Here is a 23,518-nt window from a genome sequence, read left to right as displayed (position 1 = left end):
CCAATGGCACCCAACGTGGGGCACAAACCCACAACCCTGGTATTAAGAGTCCTCTGCACAATTAACTCCTATACTTTGCAGCTGTCAGAAACATTCTACATGAACATCAAGGGCAGAGTTCAAGCTGAGCACGGAGGTTAGGTAGAGGTGGCATTGGTGTGGGATCATGTTCCAGGCCTCCTTATAACTTTGCTTTCCAGCCCACTTCTGACTGCCTTGGACTTCACTGAGTCTACACTAATCCTTCATATCCACTGACATCTAAGTACTGATAGGGCAGCCCCACAGTTACCCGACGTGTGGGCCAAGCAATAGCATATCAGGACAGCCTTCTTCCTGCCCACCAGGGTTCCATACTTGCAGGATCTCCAGAAAAACCCCACAATACAAAGAGAACTCTTGTCCAGCCCATCTCCAGAGCCTAGGCTCTTCCCTCAGGACAGGCTGAGGCTCCAGGCAGGGAAAGAGGTGGGAAGAGGGGAGTCCATATGCACTTGGGCTGGCCAACATCCTGTTTCCTAGCTCCAGACCAGCCAGTTCAGCTGCTTACCAGCTTCGTGACCACTTCCTTCTCCTCACTTCAGTTTTTACCATTTGTACCATGGATTGGGAGAACAAATTGCCTTATGAAGCCCTGTCCTCTTCTGGCAATCTCAGAACATTAGAATTCTGGAGTGTTTGGTGGTTTTTTTTTTTTTTGTTTTTTTTTTTTTTTTTTCTCGAGACAGAGTTTCTCTGTACAGCCCTGACTGTCCTGGAACTCACTCTATACCAGGCTGGCCTTGAACTCAGAGGTGCAGCTGCCTCTGCCTCCCTTGGTGCTGAGATTAAAGGTATGTGTACCATCATCACCATATGACAGAATTTTGGAGTTCTTTGGCAAAGTACAGAGCACCCTTCTGACATTGGCTCCCAACCCTGCAGAGTCTTCATTGTCTCAGGACCATTAGGAACCAATGAAACCTCTTTCTCTTGGCTGAAGCCTATACAGAAGACAAGTCAAGTGAACAGTGTTGGACTCATTGAGAACTCTGTCACCACCCAGAATTCTCACCCAAGGGCACACAGATAGCAGATGACCCAGCAAGGTCTGTGTGTAACATATCAACTTTCTGTGCACACTCCCGCCTCTGTACCAGACCTGCCACCACAGGTTCAGGTCCCAAGGTGGGGTGGGAGAGAGAGAAGAAAGAGCAACCTAGAAGATTCTACACAGATACTCTAGGCAGACAGAGCCAGGTAGAGAAAGCAATTGCCTTGTCTTCCCTGATACCCATTGTGTCTAGAGAAGGGCATCTGCTTGCCAGAAAGGGCAGAAGCCCAGACTCGAAATGGAAACCCTGTCCTTTCTCCTCCACACACTCAAGGGCTTCTAGGTCCTGCCTTCTAGCCCTCCAACTCTAGGGAACAAAGCGCTACCTACCCACTAAAGAAACTCTACTAAGGGACCTCCAAGTCAAGAGAGAACCCAAAGGGGCTCCGAGCTTAGAGAGACTTCACAGAGGGTCTTTGGACTCAGCAAACCCCAGAGAGTAGGGGTGAGATACAGAGACCCCAACAACACCTACCTATACATACCCCTGTATTCTTTTTGTTGTTGTTGTTGTTGTTTTTTTGTTTTTTGTTTTTTTGGTTTTTTGAGACAGGGTTTCTCTGTGTAGCTTTGCACCTTTTCCTGGAACTCACTTGGTAGCCCAGGCTGGCCTCGAACTCACAGAGATCCTCCTGGCTCTGCCTCCCAAGTCCTGGGATTAACGGCGTGCACCACCACCGCCCGGCCCCTGTACTCTTATCCCACAGCTGTGTGACTTCTCTTCCTCACCTGCCCTAGGAGTTTGCTCACTTTGCAGACCTCAGTCCCTGTCAAGAGCTACATATCGACAAAAATGGCACAAACTTTAAACACTGACAATACCAGGTTGTAGAGTAAAGGGACTCTCACATTGCCAGTAAAGAGACAGATGTGTACATCTACCCGGAAGCAATCCATACTTCCACCCCAGATGTACACTCCCAACACAAACGTGTGTGTTCAAGTGTGTTCACGAGGCACTGTTTGAAACAGTCACTCCTGGTACAGGAGAGATGCTCAGGGGTTCAGAACACTGGCTGCTCTTCCTGAGGTCCTGGTTTCAGTCTCTAGTCCCCATATGGTAGCTCAACACTGTTAGTAACTCCAGTTCTAGGGGATCCTACATCTTCTTCTGGCTTCCAGAAAACCAGGCACACATGTGGCACACAGACACATACGTAGGCGAAACACTCATACATTTCAAGCTTTAAAAAATATAGTCATGCTGGGCGGTGGTGGCGCATGCCTTTAATCCCAGCACTCGGGAGGCAGAGCCAGGCGGATCTCTGTGAGTTCGAGGCCAGCCTGGGCTACCAAGTGAGTCCCAGGAAAGGCGCAAAGCTACACAGAGAAACCCTGTCTCGAAAAACAAAAAAAAAAAAAAATATATATATATATATATATATATATATATATATATATATATATATATATATGAAAAACCAATATATATATAGTCACTAATGAGTTGATGAGCTGCCTCGGCAGGAAGATGCACATGTCATGTAATCCTGACACCGGAATTTGACCCCTAGAATTCACAGTGGAAGGAGAGAATGAACTCCCACAATTTGTTCTCTGACCTCCACAGACATATACGCAGGCAAAACACCCATACACATAAAATTAAATTTTAAAGTTTTGCTGGGCGGTGGTGGCACATGCCTTTAATCCCAGCACTCAGGAGGCAGAGCTAGGCGGATCTCTGGCCAGCCTGGTCTACAAAGCAAGTTCCAGGAAAAGTGCAAAGCTACACAGAGAAACCCTGTCTCGAAAAACAAACAAACAAACAAAAACAAAAAAACAAAAAAAAATTAAAGTTTTAACAATGATAAAAATTACCTTCAGGAAGAAGAATGAAGACAAACTTATGGACTATGAGTAACAATTATTACTTATTTATCTGGTGCATACACCCATTATGTGAGTATTCACTGAGCTAATACTTTTCATTTCTGCACTTCTCTGTACGTATGCTTTGTCAGATCATGGTCAAAGGAAGGACGCATGGCGAACAACGTCTTGGGGAACTGTGAGAGAGTCTCCAGAAAAAAAAGCAGAGGGCCTTTTACCTCAGGTGCATTTTGTTCCCTGGATTGTTCTCGGATGTGATTTCGTGCCTCCTGGGACAGACACTTAGATTCAATTCATAAGACATGTTTGTTCTTGTTGGATGTCAGAACACAGCTATAGGACCCAATGCGGAGCTGTCTTCAGTGTGCCCTGAGTCTGGACGTGGCCCTCTGCCTTCTTCCACGCTTTCCCAGATCTGATCTCTAGTACGTGCCAGGCAATTGTGTTTAAACTGATCTGTCCTGAGAGAGTTCTGGGAAAGGGCTGCTCTGTTAGTATTTAGTATGTGTTTACTGGCACTTACTTACATGTTTTTCTGAACTCCACCTTCCTTGGATCACGGCTTTCTTTGTTACATTCCTGTATAAATATACACTGAAACTGAAGTAAAACTGTCTATAGCCTTATACTGTAGTCTGCCCATTCTCCCCCCCCGCCCCCAGACAGGGTTTCTCTGTGTAGTTTTGATGCCTGTCCTGGATATTGCTCTGTAGACCAGCCTGGCCTTGAACTCACAGAGATCTGCCTGGCTCTACCTCCCGAGTGCTGGGATTAAAGGCATGCGCACCGCCGCCCAGCAGTCTGCCCATTCTTTAAGGTCCTCAAATCCCAAGTCTCACAGACACAGATCTGCGTAAGTTGACAAGGCTATACTTTAATGTTTTGGTGTATATAGGGTGTAGTATATGTGCGTTTGTGACTGCAATTGTGATTGAGTGTCACACACACACACACACACACACACACACACACTTGCTAGGAAGATGGTGTTGTACAAGCGTGTGTGAAAGCAGAGGCTGGCATTAGACCACCATCACTCCCCACCCTATCCTTTGAGACAGGGTCTCTCACTGAACCTTGTGCTCACTGATGGCTAACCCGGCTTGTTTAAAGTGCCAGCCCCACTCTCCACCCCACCTAGGGTTAGAGATGCAGGTGACCACACCCAGCTCTTATGTGGGTGCTGGAGTATCCTAACCTGTGTCCTCTTGCCTGTACTCCAGGTAATTTACTCACTGAACCATCTCCCCAAACCCTGAACGTCATTTTAAAAAAGTGGGGGAGGCTAATGAGACAGCTCAGCAGGTAAAGACGCTTGCTGCCAAGCATGAGGACCTGAGTTCAATACCCAAACCCACCTGGGGATAGGAAGAGAACAGAGTCCAACACACACATACACACATAAACAAATAAAGTGTTTTGGAAAATTAAGTCTTCAAGACAGGGTTTCTCTGTGTAGTTTTGGTTCCTGTCCTGGAACTCACCCTGTAGACCAGGCTGTCCTCGAACTCACAGAGATCCGCCTGCCTCTGCCTCCCGAGTGCTGGGATTAAAGACATGTGCCACCACTACCTGGCTTAGTACTGACATTTAAATCAGCCTGAGTGGGCTTTACTCCTGCCAATAGAGTCCAGACGTTAGCCTGTTCCTCAGTATCCTCATCTTTCATAAGAAATGAATGTTACATAGGGTGGTTATAATGATTAAGTTAAAAAAATATATAAAATGCTCAAAATGGTACCCAACACATAGTAAGTGTCCAGTGAGTATTATTAACAACGACCAGCCAAGTGAGTTGGAAGCCAAATTGCCTAAAGTGATTCCTGGATTTGCTATTAATTAGCTCTGAGATTTGGCAAAGTGATATCTTCTCTTTATCCTCAAATGCTCTCGGTTGTAATTGAGGGATAACGTCAGCCCTGCCTGAGAGGACTGGGCAAAACTGCAGGGATGATGCTCACTTAACACTATGTCTGGCAGGGTTGGTGTCAGTACATTAGCCATTGTGATCATTAGTTACCATGGTAACCCTATAAACCCATGATATAGATGGAGTTCCAGGCAGTTAAAAGATTGGCCTAAGGTCATATGAGACTAAATGCGATTTAAAACTATTTGTGAGACAACCCAGCCTTCAACACTACCTGCTTATGTGTACACACACACACACACACACACACACACACACACACACACACAGAGGTATCACAATAATCCTGGGTTTTTCTCAAACCCAGCAGCATCTCCTCCCATCATTGGTCGATGCTGCTAGTGCGAAGCCCCTGTCCCTCTAGTTGCAGTGCCAAGGTCCCTGTGTCCAAGGCGGATGTGTCTTTCCAATGAGCCAGCTGTGGAGGCACCCTGACAGTTCTGGTATTCTCAGTCAGGGTGCTGAAGACACAGCCCTGGAGCCAGGATCTGACCCCGGCTGTGGGAAGGCAGGCAGGGTCTCAGGGGGAAGCCCCAGGACCTTTCCCACTTCCCTCTCCAGGAATCTCTTCTGCTACAGTCTTGTCCTTGGCCTACCAGAAGGAGGAACACTCTGAAAGATGACTGACAGATGGGAACTGGAGAGTTCAGGGCAGAGGGGCAGGACTATGTGGCCCCAGAAACAAGGCTATAGTACCTGAATCCCCTAATCACATAGCTCCCATCTTCACCCCCGAAGCCTGGCCTCACTCCCTCAGCCCACTGTTGTTTCCACAGTAGCAAACCTCCAGACCTGTTGAGTCAGATTCTTATCCTCCCTAGTCATGATGACATAAGAGCATCAGAAAACTGGGCCCTGTGGTAGCGGAAACCCAGTAGGCCAACAGTGGAGAAGATCTCTGCTCCGGGATTTGTATGCAACAGCTGTGAGATTGAGAGCCCCGGTTTCCTGCTGTCAGAGCCCAGGGTTCGAGGCCAGCTCTGTCTTTATCAGCTGGGCCCTGTGAGCTTCCCTCTTCAGTAAGATTGACCTGAGTTTTGACGTCTGTAAAGCAATGATTCTGGTCCTGAATTCACTCTGTAAGACTGCTAAGAAGGACCAGATGGGGGCTGGAGAGATGGCTCAGTGTTAAGAACACCGCTGCTCTGGCAGAGGGCCCAGGTTTGATTACCAGCACCCACATGATGGCTCACAACTGCTTGTAACTCCACTTCCAGGGGATCCAACATCCCATTCTGGCCTCCTCAGGCACTGCATGCATATGGTACGCATAGACACATGCAGGCAAACACTCATGAACATAAACTAAAAATAAATAAATTTTCAAAATTTTAAATGAAAAAAAGAAACATTAAAGGAGGCAGGCATCTATGTACACTAATGGCTATAGATAGAAAAAAGTGGGTTATAAACTGATACATCATTACTATGAGTGGATTTACTCAAAGATTTGATGATGGTGTAGAGTAGAAGGACAGAAGGGAAGAGAGTATTAGCAAGGGAAAGGCTGAAGGACAGAGGGTTTAAACAGGGGCTGGAAAGATGGCTCAGTAGGTAGGCATTCTTGCTCTGCAAGCATGAAGACCTGAGTTCAAATCCCCAGCACCCGATAAAAAGCTGGACATGGCTGCTTATGCCTATAATGCCAGTACTGAAGGGCAGAGAAAGCTCACCGGTAAGCCACCATAACCAAAATGATAAGCTTCCTGTTTAGTAAGAGACCCCCTGTCTCAAGCCAGAGAGCAACGAGGAAGACACCTTATGCCCTGCTCTGACTTCCATGTATGGACACACAGGTACATGTATATTTGTACACTCACATGAATATACTACAAATACAACACATACAAAAAAAATCATAGGATATTACAGAGAGACAGGAAGGCACAGAAAAATGGAGAGACATCATGAAAGGAAAAATTTGAAGAGATGGAAGACAGATATGAAGCCAAAGATCCCAATCAAGTCTCCTTCTCTCTTCATTCGTTCATCAGAGGATGGAACGAGGTAATAACTGGAGAGCTGAGGCAGGTCTCAAAGCCATATATATCTAGGACTCCTCCCAGTTGTATTAAGAACTGTCTGAGGGCAATGTACTGGAGTCTGTAGCTCTGTAGCTCCAGGGATTCTCTTCCTCAAATAAGACCTTGAACTTGGAGTCCAAAGTCAGAGCCACAGGATCAACTACCTGGTATTCTGATCTTGCTGTGTCCTGGTTGGTGGTTTGGTTCTTGTTTTGCCAGTTTGACACAAGCTAGGGTCATCTGAGAAGGGGAACTTCGATTGAGAAAATACCTCCCTAAGACTGGTCTATATATAGGCAAGGCTGTGGGGGCACTTTCTTGGTTGATGATTGATGTGAAAGGGACCAGCCCACTGTGGGCAGTGCCATCCCTAGGCAACTGGTCCTGGGTATGTAAGAGAGAAATGAACAAGCCAGGGGGAGCAAGCCCCAAAGCAGTGTTCTTCTATAGCCTCGGCTTTAGTTCCTGCCTCCAGGTTCCTGCCTTGAGTTCGTTCCTTGAGTTCTCTCCATCATAGAGTGTGACCTGAGAATTGTAAAATGAAACAAACTCTTTCCTCTCCAAGCCTTTGGTCATGGTGTTTTCTCACAACAGTTCTTACTCTTCCCTGACATCCACTAGCCAATGGGAACTCTTCTTCCAGGCTCTCCACCTCTCCACATCTGGCTCTTAGCCAGGCAAACCTAGAAGCAAGCACAGTGTGAGAGAAAAGGGCTTCTGAAAAGGTACAATGGCTAGGCTTCAGGACAGCCTGCTTTCAAAAACATCTGTAGTTTCTCCTCAAATGAGGGGAGGACCTATTCCAGCTAACACTCCTCTGTATCTGGAACATGCCCACCTTTCAGCTCCTGCGGCTTCCCTCCTTTCATGATCAAGAGGGAAAAGGCTGGGGTGGAGCTAGCCTATAAACCCAGCACTCCAGAGGTGGAAGTAGGAGAACCAGAAGTTCAAGGTCATCCTCCACTACTTCAGGAGTTCAAAGGCAGACCTGAACCCCCATGATATCCTGTTAAACAGTAATAAAAGTGGCTGGATATGCTGATGCACACCTTTAATCTCAGCACTGGGGAGACAGAGGCTCATTTAATATAGTTATACTGTTTTACAAATTATGCGTCTAAACAAACAGTCTGTCTTGAAGTTGAATATTAAGGAATATGCCTACCTCTGTCAGTATGTGGTGACCTAGAGATTTGTCCATCGACAAAAGGACTAAAGAAATGGCTCTAGCCTTCTTTATTAATTCAGTCTATATTACATGTAAATATTTGTTCCAGGAGAGATGGCTCAACTGTTAAGGGCTAGGCTCACAACCAAGAATACTCATTACAAATTTGGCATGACTGACGGCTTTCAATCTCTTGGTTGAGTGTATGGAATGAAAAGGTAGGGATTTTTTAAAGGTTCTGTTAATAGGGTTAATTTTAGAAAAAGTTCTGGTTCAGTTCAGTGTATACTTTGCAAAATGAATCATTTACTCTTGACATGAGTCACTGCCTCAGGTAATAACTCAGGATGTTCTAAAGAGTTCGAGAGAAGTGCCTAATGAGGAGAGAGCAAGACAGTCACTGTCTCTGGGAGTATTTTTAATTTGGATATTGAAAATCATTTCTTTTTTAGGTAATTCAATTTAAAATTAAAATGTCTCTTCACACAGTCTGACAATATAAAATATATCTACTCTATAATCTTGGAATATAGGTATAATAATTTGATGTTAACAAAAATATGTATTGTTCTGTTTTCAAATATTAGATATGGTCATTTAAGGCAATAGTCCCAATTTTAAAAATTTTGCCCTATCAAATTGTTTCTAACCAAAAATTGTGTTTCACTTCAAATACTCTGTCTGGTTTTGTTCAATAAATTGTTGAACTGGTATTGTTAACATTTGAAACAAATATATAAAGCTCATCATACTTGGAACCAAGTAATGTCACTTAGACACTTTCTGTTCAGATTCATTCCTTGGATATTGATTTTAACTGTCTTTTTTTGTTTGTTTGTTTTTGTTTTTTGTTTTTTCAAGACAGGGTTTCTCTGTATAACAGCCCTGGCTGTCCTGGAACTCACTTTGCAAACCAGCCTGGCCTTGAACTCACAGAGATCTGCCTGCCTCTGCCTCCCGAGTACTGGATTAAAAGCATGTGCCACCACCACCTGGCAAATCATTTATTTATTTCTATTTTATGTGCATTGGTGTTTTTCCTGCATGCGTGCCTGTGTGAGGGCATCGGATCCCCTGGAACAGGAATTACAAACAGCTGGAGGCTGCCATGTGGGTGCTGGGAATTGAACCCAGGTCCTCTGGAAGAGCAGTCAGTGCTCTTAACTGTTGAGCCATCTCTCCAGCCCCCTTACCCTGTCTTTTAAATGTTTTGCTTGCTGAACTTCACCCTATACCCAAACAAAATGTTCCAATAGCTCTCCCAATAGCACCCCCCCCCAACATCTTGTTCCTGATACATCTGCAAAAAATCTTCTTAGGTATGCTGTGGAGAGACCTGCATCCCTTCCACCCTGCAGTTCTTCGCATTACTTCTGTTTTCTCCTTTTTTTTTTTTTTTTTTTTTTTTTTGGTTTTTCAAGACAAGGTTTCTCTGCGTAGTTTTGGTGCCTGTCCTGGATCTCACTCTGTAGACCAGGCTGGCCTCAAACTCACAGAGATCTGCTTGCCTCTGCCTCCCGAGTGCTGGGATTAAAGGCGTGCCCACCGCCCTGTTTTCTCCTTTGATGCTCTGCAGCTCGCTGCTACTTCTGCTGGCTCATTTCAGTGCAGCAGTCCTGACAATGGGACCAGTCACTGTCACCCTGAATCACCAGCCTGCTCCATTGCTGCCGCTGCCGCTCCTCCATCTCCTCAAGTCTTTCTTCCCAAAATCTCTCAGTTTTTACTCTGTAACCAAATCATACAGCCCTCTAATAATTATTTTTTCACTATCTCCAGGAATACAGGACAGCGACCACCTGACCCATACATAGTTAAGACTCTACCCCTGCTACGTGACCAGAGCGCCCCCATCCCACCCCCAACCCCTGGATTCAGAGCTACGCACTCTAACAAAGATCCTCCTCAGCAGAAAACAGCTATAATGCCTCTGCCCTGCATTTTTATATCCTTTCAGAGTTAGGATGTTTCCTGCTGGAAACTACCCTTCCCAGATTCCCTTGTGGACTACAGAAGTCATTTCTTCCCCCTAAGGGGCCACATCTGCATCCTATCTTCCTCAGGAGGCATTTTGGCCATCCTCACATGTAGGTGACAAAGGTACCCCTCCCTGTGGCTGGGAATAAACATGGTCCTACCCAAGGTCAAACCAAGGCTCTCTCTGCTTTCCATCTCTCTACAGGTATTTCACTAATAATCTAATCACAAACAAAAAACTGTGCAACTCAGCACCGCTGTGGGCTTTCATTCATAATTTCTAGATATTTAATTGAGTGTCCATACTGCCAAAGGGAACTTCTCAGTAGATTTGAGGACTAATGATCCGGAGTCACTTCCTGGGAACTTCTGAACTTCCTTTACTCTTCTCCCTGGTATGTGGTCCTCTACCTCCCTTAGCCACAAGCCACCCAGGGGCTGAACTCTGTGGGAGCCCTGGGGATTTCCTGGTCTACTCCAGAAGAATACTTAGCTGTTATTTGCAGTAAATGGGGGGGGGGGGGGCGGGGGGGGTAGGGCAGATACAGAGAGAGAGACAGAGAGATCCAGAATCCCCACTCCATCAGTCCACTACAGGGAAGAAATGATGCTTCCTCTCCAGGAGTGCCCCCATACTGAAGATGGAGACAGGGAGCCTTCAGGACTTCCTTAACCTCTTGCTGCTGCTCTGGAGAGAAACAGAAACAACACAGCCCCAGGAGAAAACAGCCAGATGTCTTATTAAAGAAGTGCTTATGCGTATGCAAATACACTCTAAGAGAATCTAGCTTCCATCTAAAAAGACCGACAGAGGGGACTCCCTAGAGACAGGAATGTTAAGGCAGTTTTGTAGAATGGACAGGGAAGCCAGTCCTGAAAGGCCGGGGTGGGGGTGGAGTGGGGGTGGTTGTGGGGGTATGTGTGTGAGGGGGGGTGGGGAGGTGGGGGTAGTGGTAAGAAGCACTTCAAGCAATGGTCTTTTCTAGGTCATGCGCTGAACATCTTATCTGTGATTCCTCACCATAGGAGCAGGATTCTCTGTCTCTCTCTGTCTCTCTCTGTCTCTCTCTGTCTCTCTCTGTCTCTCTCTGTCTCTCTCTGTCTCTCTCTGTCTCTCTCTGTCTCTCTCTGTCTCTCTCTCGGCAGGATTTCTCTGTGTAACAGCCCTGGCTGTCTTGGAACTCTCTTTGTAGACCAGGTTGGCCTCGAACTCACAGAGATCCACCTGCCGCTGCCTCTTGAGTGCTGGGATTAAAGGCGTGTGCCCTTACCACCCGGCTAGAGGAGCTCCATCAGCACATTTTAGGGATGGTAGCCTCCTCCCTCACATCACTCAGTCCCAGCTCCTGTCCTCCAAGAACTAGCATCTAGCAGAGACCTGGAATTCACTTTGTGTGCGATGCCTTCAGGTCCCGTCATTCCCAGATGCTCCCTCATCGTGAATAAACATGGTTTCTGAGTACCGTCAGACCAAGTCTCTCTTTCCGCTTTCGGTCTCTCTACAGCTGCCTGTAAAAATCGAACACTAAGGGCCAGGCAGCGGTGGCACACGCCCTTAATCCCAGCACTAGGGAGGCAGAGACAGGTGGATCTCCGTGAGTGTGAGTTCCAGGACAGCCAGGGCGGTTGCACAGAGAAACCTTGTCTCAAAATTTAAATAGTTAAATTGAAAACAAAAACAAAAACCTAGTACTGGCTGCTCTTCAGAGGTCTTGACTCAATTCCCAGCAACCGCATGGTGTCTATCCCACGCCTCCCTATAATGGGATCTGATGCCCTCTTCGGGTGTGCAGGCATACATGCAGACAGAGCACTCATAGACATGAAATACCTAATAATACATAAGGAGGTGGCAGTGGCGGAGGCCGTGGTGGCGCACGCCTTTAATCCCAGCACCCGGGAGGCAGAGGCAGGTGGATCTCTCGGAGTTCGAGGCCAACCTGGTCTACAGAGCCAGGACAGCCAGGGCTACACAGGGAAACCCTGTCTCAAAAAGAAAAATTAATACTAAAATTTTAACTTCTACAAGAGGATGCTAATGCTGCCAGAGGTTTTGCACGGCGTCTCTACACCCTTCCATGTAGAGACGCCTCAGACCACAGCGGAAGAACTTTCTTTTCATTGAAAAATAAATTGAAGGGGAGGTGGGGCTGTCACCGGAAACGGTTTCCTTAACCCAGTGGGTCTCAACCTTCCTGATGCTGCGCCCCTTGGATACAGTTCCTCATGTGTGGTCATCCCCAACCACAAAATGGTTGCGTTGTTACCTCGTAACTGTAACTTTGCTACTGTTTATGAATCGTAATGTAAACGAAAGGGGTCGAGACCCGCAGATTGAGAACCGCTGCCTTAACCCAACTGGTGCTATTTTCTGGGGGTGGGGATAATTCTCATTCCTCTCGCCGCCTACATAAGGACTAAGGGAGAATTTCTGTAATTTCAACGAATCTGAGATAAAGAATGAATAGCCTTTTCTACATCGTTTTACTCAGCCGGAGAGCTGAGGAAACCGCTTTGTACAGCCCAAGAGCCTTCTCTCCTCAGAGCTCTGAGGAGCAGTCCTCTCGGAGCACACGGCCTTTCTCATTGGTCAGGTTTCCTGTCAGTCTCCACTACAACTACTATTGGTCTATTTTGAAGATGCTCCCGCCTCCCTCACCTGATTGGTTCATTCGAACAGGCCGCCTGTTCAATGGGTGTGAATAAAAGACCGTCTATGATTGGCTCCTCTAAACAGAGCTAATGAGAGCGGTTCGGTGATAGGCTCCTCTGATTTGGGCGGGCTAGGCGAAGGTTCGAAAGAAACTTAGGAAGGCTGTCCTAACCGACGCGCGTCTGTGGCGGAGCGTCCTGGTCGCGGGTGCCCTCCCGTTTCCCACTGGTTACAGTCGCTTTCGGGATTCTCGCGCCCGGTTCAGGACCGTCACCATGGAGTTGTCACCGCTGCAGGTACAGCTCGCGGGGGGCGGGGTCCCGGGTGGGAGAGCCTGGACGCCGGTCTCCGCGTCGTCCGTGGCAGCCGGTGAGGGTTGAGGCTCCGGGGCTGCGGGCTGGCCGGCGACCGGCTGGGATCCCGTCAACCCCGTCTCCTAGGCCTTGGGGGCTCGTGGACGGGGCGCAGTTCCTGACGACCCGACACCGTCCAAACTGACTTCCGGCGGGTCGTGCGTTTTTGTGGTTCGTGGGGGGCAGCTCCCACGCGCCCCGTGATAGGTCTGTAGTCCAGTGGCCCCCGGGGGACTTCCAGGCGGCGTGTCATTGAATCCAGGGGCCCTCTTTTCTTCTCTGCCCTCTGGTTGGTGTGGATGACTGTCACCTCGGGGGGTGCAGAGCCTGACAGTCCCCCCGGAGGAGCGGGCCGACCGAGTGGCTGGGTGTGACAGTGTGTGGCCCGGGGTTTGCATTGCTTAGTTAGCATCCCGGCTGAATAGCACCGACTGTTATCTCCCCGAGGCTATGTGGGCAATCAGGAAGTATGTGCCCATGAGGTGAAAGAAATTTTTCACATAAAGATATTGTTCAAGGCGGAAATTTCCATATTTGTTAGACGTGGTGAAATACCTGTTTAGACGGACCCCGGTAGCCTGACCTAGTGGGACAGGACTGCAATGGCAGCTGCCCCCGAGACTGAGGCAGGAGGATGGATTAAGCTCCTTAAGGGGACCCTCTGTTAAAGTCAGCAACAGGAAAAACAAATAAACAAACAAAAAAGGTCTGGGAATTTTTCTCAGAGGTCAGAGCATTTGCCTGGCACCACACACACAACACACACCTTAGAACCTAGTTACAAGGATTTTAGTGGAACTGCTTGTTCAAAACTGTGTAAATTCACCAGCACCTACAAACAGATGTCAAACTGTGGTATAGCGTATTGAGTTTATCATTCTCGTAGATATTTTTGTTGATCATTTCGGATAAAGTTGTGGTTGAAAATCAGTTTTCTTTTTCTTCCCCCAATGACTAGCCTGTAAATGAAAATATGCAAATGAACAAAAAGAAAAATGAAGATGCCAAGAAAAGAATGTCTATTGAAAGAATCTATCAGAAAAAAACACAACTGGAGCATATACTGCTCCGCCCGGATACCTACATTGGCTCTGTGGAATTAGTCACCCAGGTAAAACCAAGCTGTTGTTGGATGACAGACTTTTTCAGGTTAATGTTTGTACGTAACTTACTGTCACTGGAACTGACCTATTATTTGTGCACATAAGGTAACACACACACACACACACACACACACACACACACACATATTTCAACCTTTATTCAAGAAGACTACTCCCAGATATGTTGGTGCCTGCCTTTAATCTCAGCACTCAAGAGGCAGAAGCAGGTGGATCTCCTCTGAGTTCGAGGCCAGCCTGGTCTACGTAACCAGTTTTTGGCCACCCAGTGCTACATAGTGAGACTCAAAAAAAAAGGGAAAAAGAAAAGAAAGACTAGATGATTAGTGACAAAACAATAAATAAATAAAAATAATTTTGCTTTTTTGTTTTGTTTTTAGCAAATGTGGGTTTATGATGAAGACGTTGGCATTAACTATAGGGAAGTAACTTTTGTTCCTGGTTTGTATAAAATCTTTGATGAAATTCTAGGTAAGTAAATATTTTTATAAAAAGGTGTACTGGTCAAGTTCTTAAGAATCATTCATTCGAAACCCTCTGTAGACATAACTCCTCTTATTTTAAGTAATTAGTTGTCAAGAGTGAGGCAGTCAGGCTGGATGTAGTAGCTCACTCCTTTAATCCCAGCACTTAGAGGTAGAGGTGGGCAGATCTCTGAATTTGAGGTAAACTTGGTCTACATAGTGAGTTCTAGGACAGCTAGATCCTGCCTCAAAAAAAAAAGTGAAGTCTTATAAAGTCTAGAAAATTAAGTTTTTCTCTGGAAACAATAATATGAACAAAAACTGCTGTAATAGGGGGCTGGAGAGATAGCTCATCAGTTAAGAGCACTGTCTGCTTTTCTAGAGGATCTGGGTTCGATTCCCAGCACCCACATGGCAGCCCACAACTGTCTGTAACTCCAAGATCTGACACCCTCACACAAACATACATTCAGGCAAAACACCAATGCACATAAAATACAAATAAATATATAACTTTCATAGTAAAACAGTGAGGTGGTAATTCTAGCACTGGGGAGGTAGATGCGGTAAAATCAAAAGTTCAAGACTCTTCTTAACTACATAGCAAGTCAAAGTCAGCATGGAATACATGTGAGTCTGTCTCAAGAAAAATTATAGAAACTAACGCCTTGTTATTCTTTTGTTACTTGTGAATTTACTTTTCTATATTGTAGAGCTAGTGTGTTTTAAATCACTTTAATGTCTTCTAAGTGTGCATTTCATTTTCTTACAGTTAATGCTGCAGACAACAAACAAAGGGACCCCAAAATGTCCTGTATTAGAGTCACAATTGATCCGTAAGTGTGCGCTTTTTGTTTGTTCAGATTATTTGTATTTGCTTTGATTACTAGTGAAGATAGCTTTTTTTAAATTAAGGTTCCTGCTGGGCTTGGTGGCTCATCACACCTCTAATCTCAGCACATTTGGGAGGCAGAGGCAGGCACATCCTGCTCTACAAAGTGAGTTCCAGGAAAGCTAAGGCTACACAGAGAAACCCTGTCTGGAAAAAAATAAAATAAGGTTTGCAAAAGTACAGAAAGACAGGATTCTAAAATGAACAGCCTGTGGGTACTCAACAATTAAAACTAACAATTATCAGTAGTTTTGTTTGTTTCCTGTTGTTTTTTTCTTTGTTTGTAGACAGGGTCTCACTGTGTAGCTCTGGCTAAGGTGGAACTTGCTATGTAACCTCAATGTGCTGGCCAGACTCAGAGATCTGCCTGCCTCTGCCTCCCAAGTGCTGGGATTAAAGGTGAGCACCACCCATACCCAGTGTCGTCAACAGTTTTCTTGCTGGGCCTGGTGGTATAGGCCTATAATCCTCGCTGCTTGGGAGGCTGAGGCATGTACTGAGACCATGTCCCAAATAAAAGTTTTAAATTAAAAAAGGCTGAGAGTGTAGCTTGGTGATAGCATATGTACAGTCCATGGTTTGAGCCCCAGTACTACAGAAAACACAAAACAAAACACTTTGCCGTATGATAGCGTACACCCTTCATCTCAGCACTCAGGAAGAGTCAGAGAGATTTCTGTGAGTTACAGACCAATTAGAATTCATTGGTGAGACCCTGTCTCAAAACAAAACAAATTTCCATATTTGCTCTGAACCATTTCAAAATAATTTATAAACGTGACACTTAATCCCTAAATAGTGCAGTAGTTCAGCTAGCATTTGCAATAATTGATCAGTTGTCTAAATATCTAAAAGGTTTTTTTTTTTGGTTTTTTTGTTTCTTTTCTGATGATGCTATTGAAACAGCAAACCAGCAGGTGGTAGTAGAGAATAATTTGGGTTTACATTTCTGGTTTTAAATGCTCATGTTCCTTTGTGGGTTGGTCAGGATGCCTGTTTCACGTTTTTTTTTTTTTTAATTAGGCTGATCAGTGCTGACCTAAACTATGCTTAAGGCTCTTGTGGGGTATATGTTAATGATGACTACATAATAACAATCTTTTAAAGATATTGATCTAGTTTTAGCTGGTCTTTTTCTTGTTTTTTGTTTTTTGTTTTTTTGGGTTTTTTTTATACAGATAATATTAAACCAGTATTATTATTTGTACCATATACATATATATATATAATATATATATATATATTATATATGTATATTATATATATATTTCTGAGAATTAACCCCAAAATAAGTAAGATAAAAGTCCTAGTAACTGAGCTGGAGAGATGGATCACCAGTTTAGAGAACCTGAGTTTGGTTGCCAGTACCCACATTGCGGATGGGGGGAATCCATTGCCTCTTGAGCTATGTGGGCACTTGCACTCATGTGCAAATAAGCACACACACATACATAATTTTAAAAAGAGTGACTAACATTTTGTTAGCAAGCAGGGCAGCTTGTTTACTATTGGTAATTTTTTCCTTTTTAATGTTTTTCAGTATGTTTTATTGGGTGGGAAAACTAGAGGAAATAGGAATATACAGATAATCTTCTTGAAAGAGTATCATTATTTCCTAATTTTGTCCTTTTAATTGAGTATAATTCATTTTCTTTTGTTTATCCTAGTATTTTTAAATTTCATGTTTTTTCAGCATTATCAGTGTCTACACAGGTGTTGGAAAAGGTTTCTGTTTCCCACCCCTTGATGCTATTTCAGATATATTAGGAGCTAAGCATGTGGAAAAAGTTGACCATGCTAGCTATGGAGGGTATACGTGTAGAGAGTCACAATGAAATTGAAACTTATGTATTTTATTTTCAAATGTTAAGCATAGTTTAAAATTTGTTGTAAAATAAAATTTTCTATCTTTTCTTAGAGAAAATAATTTAATTAGCATATGGAATAATGGAAAAGGAATTCCTGTTGTTGAACACAAAGTTGAGAAAATGTATGTCCCAGCTCTCATATTTGGACAGCTCTTAACCTCTAGTAACTATGACGATGATGAAAAGAAAGTAACAGGTAAAGTATTGATAGAAAATAATGTTTATTGCTGAAAAATAACAATTTTAATAATAATAAGCAATTATAAAAATAACATCTTTTAAATAATTGTCTGTGATGTGCAGATTAAAAATATGGGATTAGGGGACTAGAGGGATAGCTCAGTGATTAAGAGAATCGGCTACTCTCAAAGAAAACCCAGGTTCAGTTGTGAGCACATATGTCATGTAACTCCAGTTCCAGGGGATCTGATACCCTCTTCTGACCTCTGTGGAACCAGGCATGCCTGTGGTGCACTGACATTCATGTAGGCAAAACACTCATACATGTAAAGCATAATAAAAATTTTAGAGTTCCAGGCCAACCTGGTCTACCGAGCAAGTTCCAGGACAGCCAGGGCTACACAGAGAAACCTTATCTCAAAACCAAAGAAAAAAGAAAGAGAGGAGGAGGAAATTGATTAATAAACAAAATAAGCCATATATTTAATAGTTTTGCCAGCAATTAAGAAAGCTAAGGAACTTGGAGTAATGGCTTCACAGTTAAGAGAATTTGCTGCTCTTCAAAGAACCCAGGGTCAATTCCCAGGACTTGGATGGTGTTTCACAACTATCTCTGATTGTAGTCCTAGGAGATCGCACACCCTTTTTCGCACATGCAGGCAAAACCCCCATATATAAAAAATAAAACCTCAAAAATACTAAAGAAAACTGAGTGGTGGATTGCTGGCCTGGCATGGGCAAGGCCAAGTTCTGTTCTAGCACTCAAAAAGTGAATAAAATATAAGAAAGGAATCGTAGTTGAATAATAAAGTAGTGTTATGTATTTACTTGCCCAGGTGGTCGCAATGGCTATGGAGCCAAACTGTGTAACATATTCAGCACCAAATTTACTGTGGAAACAGCCAGTAGAGAATACAAGAAAATGTTCAAACAGGTAAGTCAATAGGTATCTTGTAATGTGTCTTTAAGTTATAGTACAATCATTTATAATGACATTAATGTTTGGTTAAATTTAACAGTTTGTAAGCTACATAAAATTATTTTCCAGAATATAGACACTTAAATTATTTGCTTCTCATTTGTTTATGAAATGGATTGGCTTTTCATCTTTCCTGTTCTTCACTGCCATAGACATGGATGGATAACATGGGGAAAGCTGGTGAAATGGAACTCAAGCCCTTTAATGGAGAAGATTATACATGCATTACCTTCCAGCCTGATTTATCGAAGTTTAAAATGCAAAGCCTGGACAAAGATATTGTTGCACTGATGGTTAGAAGAGCATATGATGTTGCTGGTTCTACTAAAGATGTCAAAGTCTTTCTCAATGGAAATAGACTGCCAGTGAGTATTTTTCTGGGTAAAAAGGCTTCAAAGGAATTTGTGAGCATTGTCAAGTACACAATTTGTGTTCCACCCACATTTTTTTATAATTTCTCAGATAAGTTCCTGAAAAGAGACTTGACTAGCACACTTTTTAAAAATCATCTCATTCCATTTATTTATTTATTTACTTACTTACTTATTTTTCTTTTTTTCTGAGATAGGGTTTCTCTACATAGCCCTGACTGTCTTAGAACTCACTCAGTAGACCAGACTGGCCTTGAACTCACAGAGATCTGTCTGTCTCTGCCTCCCCAGTGCTAGAACTAAAGGCGTGCGCCACCACTGCCTGGCTGTATTTCAAATTTTTAATGTATGTGGGTGTACAACATGAACGCAGTGCCTGTGGAGGCCAGAAGAGTGCGTGAGCCACCAAGTGGGTCCTGGAAATTAAACCCAGGTCCTCTGGAAAGCAACCGGTGCTCTGAACTGCTGAGACATCTCTTCAGCCCTTAAATGTTTTTGTTCTCTCCCTTTTCTCTCTCTTTTTTTTTTTTTTTTCCCCAGAGACAGGGTTTCTCTGTGTAGCTTTGCGCCTTTCCTGGAACTCACTCTGTAGACCAGGCTGGCGTTGAACTCAAAGAGATCTGCCTGGCTCTACCTCCCGAGCACTGGGATTAAAGGCGTGCGCCCAGCTCTCTTCCTTAAATAACCATCCTCTCAACCTTCCAGTGAATATCATTTTAGTGGTTTATAAAAATCCTCCTAGGCTGGGAAGACAGCTCAGTATGTAAAGCGTTTGCTATGTAATCATGAGGACCTGAGTTTGCATCCCAGGGCCCACATACAAAGCCAGACGTGGAGCCACATGGCTGTGCAGAGACCGGTGGATCTAAGGAGTTCACTGGCACTCAGGTCTGGCCAAAATGGTGAGCTTCAGGTTCAGTGAGAGAGTTTATATCAAAAATAAGTTGGAGAAGTGATTGAGGCAGACATCCAGATGTCAACCTCTGGCCTCCAGAGTTATGTCTTCATGGATAAACACATATGTACACAAAGTTATTGAGGGTTTTTTATATTTATTTTTGTGTATGTGTATAGCATATACCACAGGTCACAGCAAGTGTGTGGGGGTCAGGGGACAATTTGTACAAATCAGTTGTCTTCTACCAGGTGGGTCCCAGGGCTTGAACTCAATGTTATGAGGCTTAGCCATAAGTGCCTTTACCTGCTGCGCCATGTTGACAGCTCACAGTTTTTGTTTTTCTTTGTTTTGTTTGTTGGTTTTGGTTTGTTTGTTTTTGTTTTTTGAAAGAACTATGTAGCTCTGGCTTCCTCTGCCTCCCAAAAGCTAGGATTAAAGGCATTCATCACCACACGAGGCTCATTTTTTTTTTTTTTTTTGTTTGGGTTTTGTTTTTTGTTGGTTTGGTTTGGGTTGGTTTTTGGTGGCTTTGCTTTTTGTTTTTTGAGATAGGGTTTCTCTGTGTAGCCCTGGCCATCATGGAACTCACTCTGTAGACCAGGCTGGCCTTGAACTCAGAGAGATCCATCTGCCTCTGCCTCTGCCTCCCAAATGCTGGGATTAAAGGTGTGCACCACCACTGCCCAGCTTGTATTTTCTTGTTTTTTTAATTAAAATCAGCAAGATGGTTCAACAGTTCTGTTTTCTAGAAACCTGTATTGATAGGAGTGAACTGACTCCTGATAGTTCTCCATCTCTGTGTGCATACCATGGCATGTACATACCCAATTTCTCTCTCCCTACTCTGCCCCTTTCTCACATACACATCAGCTAAAGTTTTAAAATAAAAAATATCAACTCTTATTCTATTTAACTTTAAATGTATTCATTTATGTATGATGTCTTGCTTGCACATGTGTATGTGCATCCTCTGTATGCCTGGTACCCAAGTTCACAGGAGGTCATCAGATGCCTTGTGAGCCTCTGTGTGGATGCTGAGATCTGAATGCTGGTCCTCTGCAAGAGCAGCAAGCACTCTTAATCACTGAACCATCTCCCCAGTCCTCTCACAGTCTGTTAGTGATTCCATTTTCCACTGTTGCTCTTTATGTGTTTGTTTGAATTTCCCATTATTTTAATACCACTCTCTTTAATTCCTATACAGGTGAAAGGGTTCCGCAGCTATGTGGATATGTACTTGAAGGATAAGTTAGATGAAACCGGTAACGCACTGAAAGTAGTGCATGAACAAGTCAATCCAAGGTGGGAAGTGTGCTTAACAATGAGTGAAAAGGGCTTCCAGCAAATTAGCTTTGTCAATAGCATTGCTACTTCTAAGGTAACTTTTGAGAGAGTTGTATTAATTTTTTTATATAAAATGGATTTAAACATTTATCTAAAGTATGGTTAATTCTGAGGTGTTTTAAAATGGTATTTTTTCGTTAGGGTGGCAGACATGTTGATTATGTAGCTGATCAGATTGTGAGTAAACTGGTGGACGTGGTGAAAAAGAAGAACAAGGGTGGTGTCGCAGTGAAAGCACACCAGGTGCGTACGGAGTTCCCTGCACTTCCTCCTCCTAATGCAAGAAGACTGAGGGGCTGGGGGTGGTGCTGGTAGAACGCTTGCTTTACATGTTCAGGGTCCTAGGCTCAGTCCCTAGCACTCAGATGGGGTGGGGCTTAAAGACATATTGGTGACTATATCAACTTTATTACAGGTGAAAAATCACATGTGGATTTTTGTAAATGCCTTGATCGAAAACCCAACATTTGACTCTCAGACAAAAGAAAACATGACTTTACAAGCCAAGAGCTTTGGATCAACATGTCAATTAAGTGAAAAATTCATCAAAGCTGTGAGTACTTACATGAAAATTAAACTAGAAATGTCTTATTTTATTTCTCCTTGTCCTCAGCTCTGCAGAAACAAAAATTGCTTGCTGCACTATACTTCTTCAGACCTCTTCAGTCTGTCTTTTGTTTTTACAACAGTCTAGCTTTGTAGCCTAGGCTGGCCTCTTAACTCCAGATCCTCCTGCCTTGCACCCACTAGTGCTAGAGTTAAGCAGTATACCATCATGCCTAGCCCTGATCTGACAGGTTCATCAGTCTTAACTAGGTGTTAGTTTACCATCAGCTTGTCTGTATTTCCTAAAAACATACACTTAAACTATTACCTCATCCCAGTATGTGGAACTCTACTCTGCACCAAATAAAACTTACCTTACTTAAAAAGCACCAACCAACCACTAGATTGAATACAAAGTAAAAAGAGGAGCTCCCTTATTTCCTCTCTCTAATCGAACTAGTAAGGAACATCTGTTGATAACTCATTAGCCCACTGTTCTCTCTCCTTCAGATCACTGTGACAGCTTCTTCTTAACCTTCCTGTTGCTTCCAGTCTTCCCCTCCACAGTGCTCTTGCCTGACATTTCTGGTTTCACTCTTGAGGAAAAATGCAGATTCCCTTGTCTGTTGAAAGCCTTTACATTCTTCTCTCTTTCAGCTTAGATAGCTCCAGTATAATATTAAACTTACATTATTATTACATAGCAAACTTCTCAATCATAACTCATCACTCTTGTAATTTCTTTTTTTTGGGGGAGGGGGAATTTGAGTAGTCGGGGCTGTCCTGGATTTCGCTCCATAGACCAGGCTGACCTTAATCTCACTGAGATCCTACCTGCCTCTGCCTCTGCCTCTGAGTGCTGGGATTAAAGGTGTGCGCCTCTGCCACCAAACCACACTTGTAATTTTTTGTTTCTATCTTCCATGTTATCTTTCAGCCACATGAGGGGGCACAGATATGATTTGTTTGGTTTCTTTTTTTGTTTTTATTTTCTTTTTAGATTTGTTTGTTTATTATGTATACAGTGTTCTGTCTGCACATATCCCTGCAAGCCAGAAGAGGGCACCAGATCTCATTACAGATGGTTGTGGTTGCTGGGAATTGAACTCAGGACCTTTGGAAGAACAAGCAGTGTTCTTAACCTCTGAGCCATCTCTCCAGCCCTTTGTTTGTATTTTCATGTGTATGTGGTGTGCATGTTTTGTTTGTGTAGGCACATGTGTGAGGGATGTGCATGGATGTGGAGCCTGACGTTGATCTCAGGAATCATCCTGGATCCCTCTTCCACCTTACTGAATGAGGCAGGGTCTTTCAATCAAACTTAGAGCTGGCAATATGGCTGCCTAGCCTCACTAGCTAGTTTGCTCTGGAGATCCCTGTCTCTTCCCCCAAGGCTGGGATTAGAAGTGGGCTGCCATTCCTATCTGGTATTTACTTAGGTAGTGCTCAGCAATCTCCTATAACCAAGGAGCCATCTCCCTAGGCCTGACTTATTTTAACCCCGGTATCTCCAACAAGTAGTTCAGTGCCTGGCACAACCTAAGTCCATAAAAAGTATTGAGTGAATGAGTCCAGAGGAACCAGCTTCTTCAGGGATAAGACCCTAACATCGAAAGATCCAGGGGTTGCTATGTCACACACACCTCGCCTAGTCTAGAAATGTTGCAGTTTTTTGAGTTTTGTTTTGCTTTGTATATTTGGTTGGTTTTCCGATAGGATCTCACTGGTTAGCCATGGCTGGTCTGAAACTAAAAATCCATCTGCCTCTGCCTCCCAAGTGCTAGGATCAAAGTCTTATGGCACCACACCTAGCTCTCTTTCAAA

The 23,518-nt window shown here is 44.0% G+C and overlaps 1 protein-coding gene and 1 long non-coding RNA gene across 4 annotated transcripts in view; one reads left to right on the top strand and one right to left on the bottom strand.

Moving 5' to 3' along the window:
• Positions 1-10,581: 10,581 nt before the first annotated feature.
• LOC131917701 (uncharacterized) lies at positions 10,582-13,175 on the bottom strand. The gene is made up of 3 exons (XR_009380728.1): positions 12,685-13,175; positions 11,404-11,534; positions 10,582-10,713 (listed from the first exon to the last, which is right to left on the bottom strand). It is a non-coding gene; the product is annotated as an uncharacterized LOC131917701 (long non-coding RNA).
• The window catches only part of Top2a (DNA topoisomerase II alpha), a 33,393-nt gene continuing 22,702 nt past the window's right edge, over positions 12,828-23,518 (top strand). Inside the window, exons 1-10 of one of the 3 annotated variants that reach the window (XM_059271724.1) lie at positions 12,828-12,974; positions 13,990-14,142; positions 14,533-14,623; positions 15,389-15,452; positions 17,427-17,572; positions 18,393-18,490; positions 18,688-18,900; positions 21,009-21,182; positions 21,290-21,391; positions 21,564-21,701. In XM_059271724.1, coding sequence (XP_059127707.1) covers positions 12,954-12,974; positions 13,990-14,142; positions 14,533-14,623; positions 15,389-15,452; positions 17,427-17,572; positions 18,393-18,490; positions 18,688-18,900; positions 21,009-21,182; positions 21,290-21,391; positions 21,564-21,701 — 1,200 coding nt within the window. In that variant the 5' untranslated portion in view covers positions 12,828-12,953. Of the gene's footprint in view, positions 13,048-13,202; positions 13,321-13,989; positions 14,143-14,532; positions 14,624-15,388; positions 15,453-17,426; positions 17,573-18,392; positions 18,491-18,687; positions 18,901-21,008; positions 21,183-21,289; positions 21,392-21,563; positions 21,702-23,518 lie in introns of those variants that run through there. The other 2 variants (XM_059271726.1, XM_059271725.1) reach the window with 2 other exon arrangements.

This window comes from Peromyscus eremicus, chromosome 8a (genome assembly GCF_949786415.1).
Source record: "Peromyscus eremicus chromosome 8a, PerEre_H2_v1, whole genome shotgun sequence".
Taxonomy (NCBI): Eukaryota; Metazoa; Chordata; class Mammalia; order Rodentia; family Cricetidae; genus Peromyscus; species Peromyscus eremicus.
The sequence above is the reverse complement of the archived record's forward strand: the minus strand, read 5'-3'. Positions and strand labels throughout refer to the sequence as shown.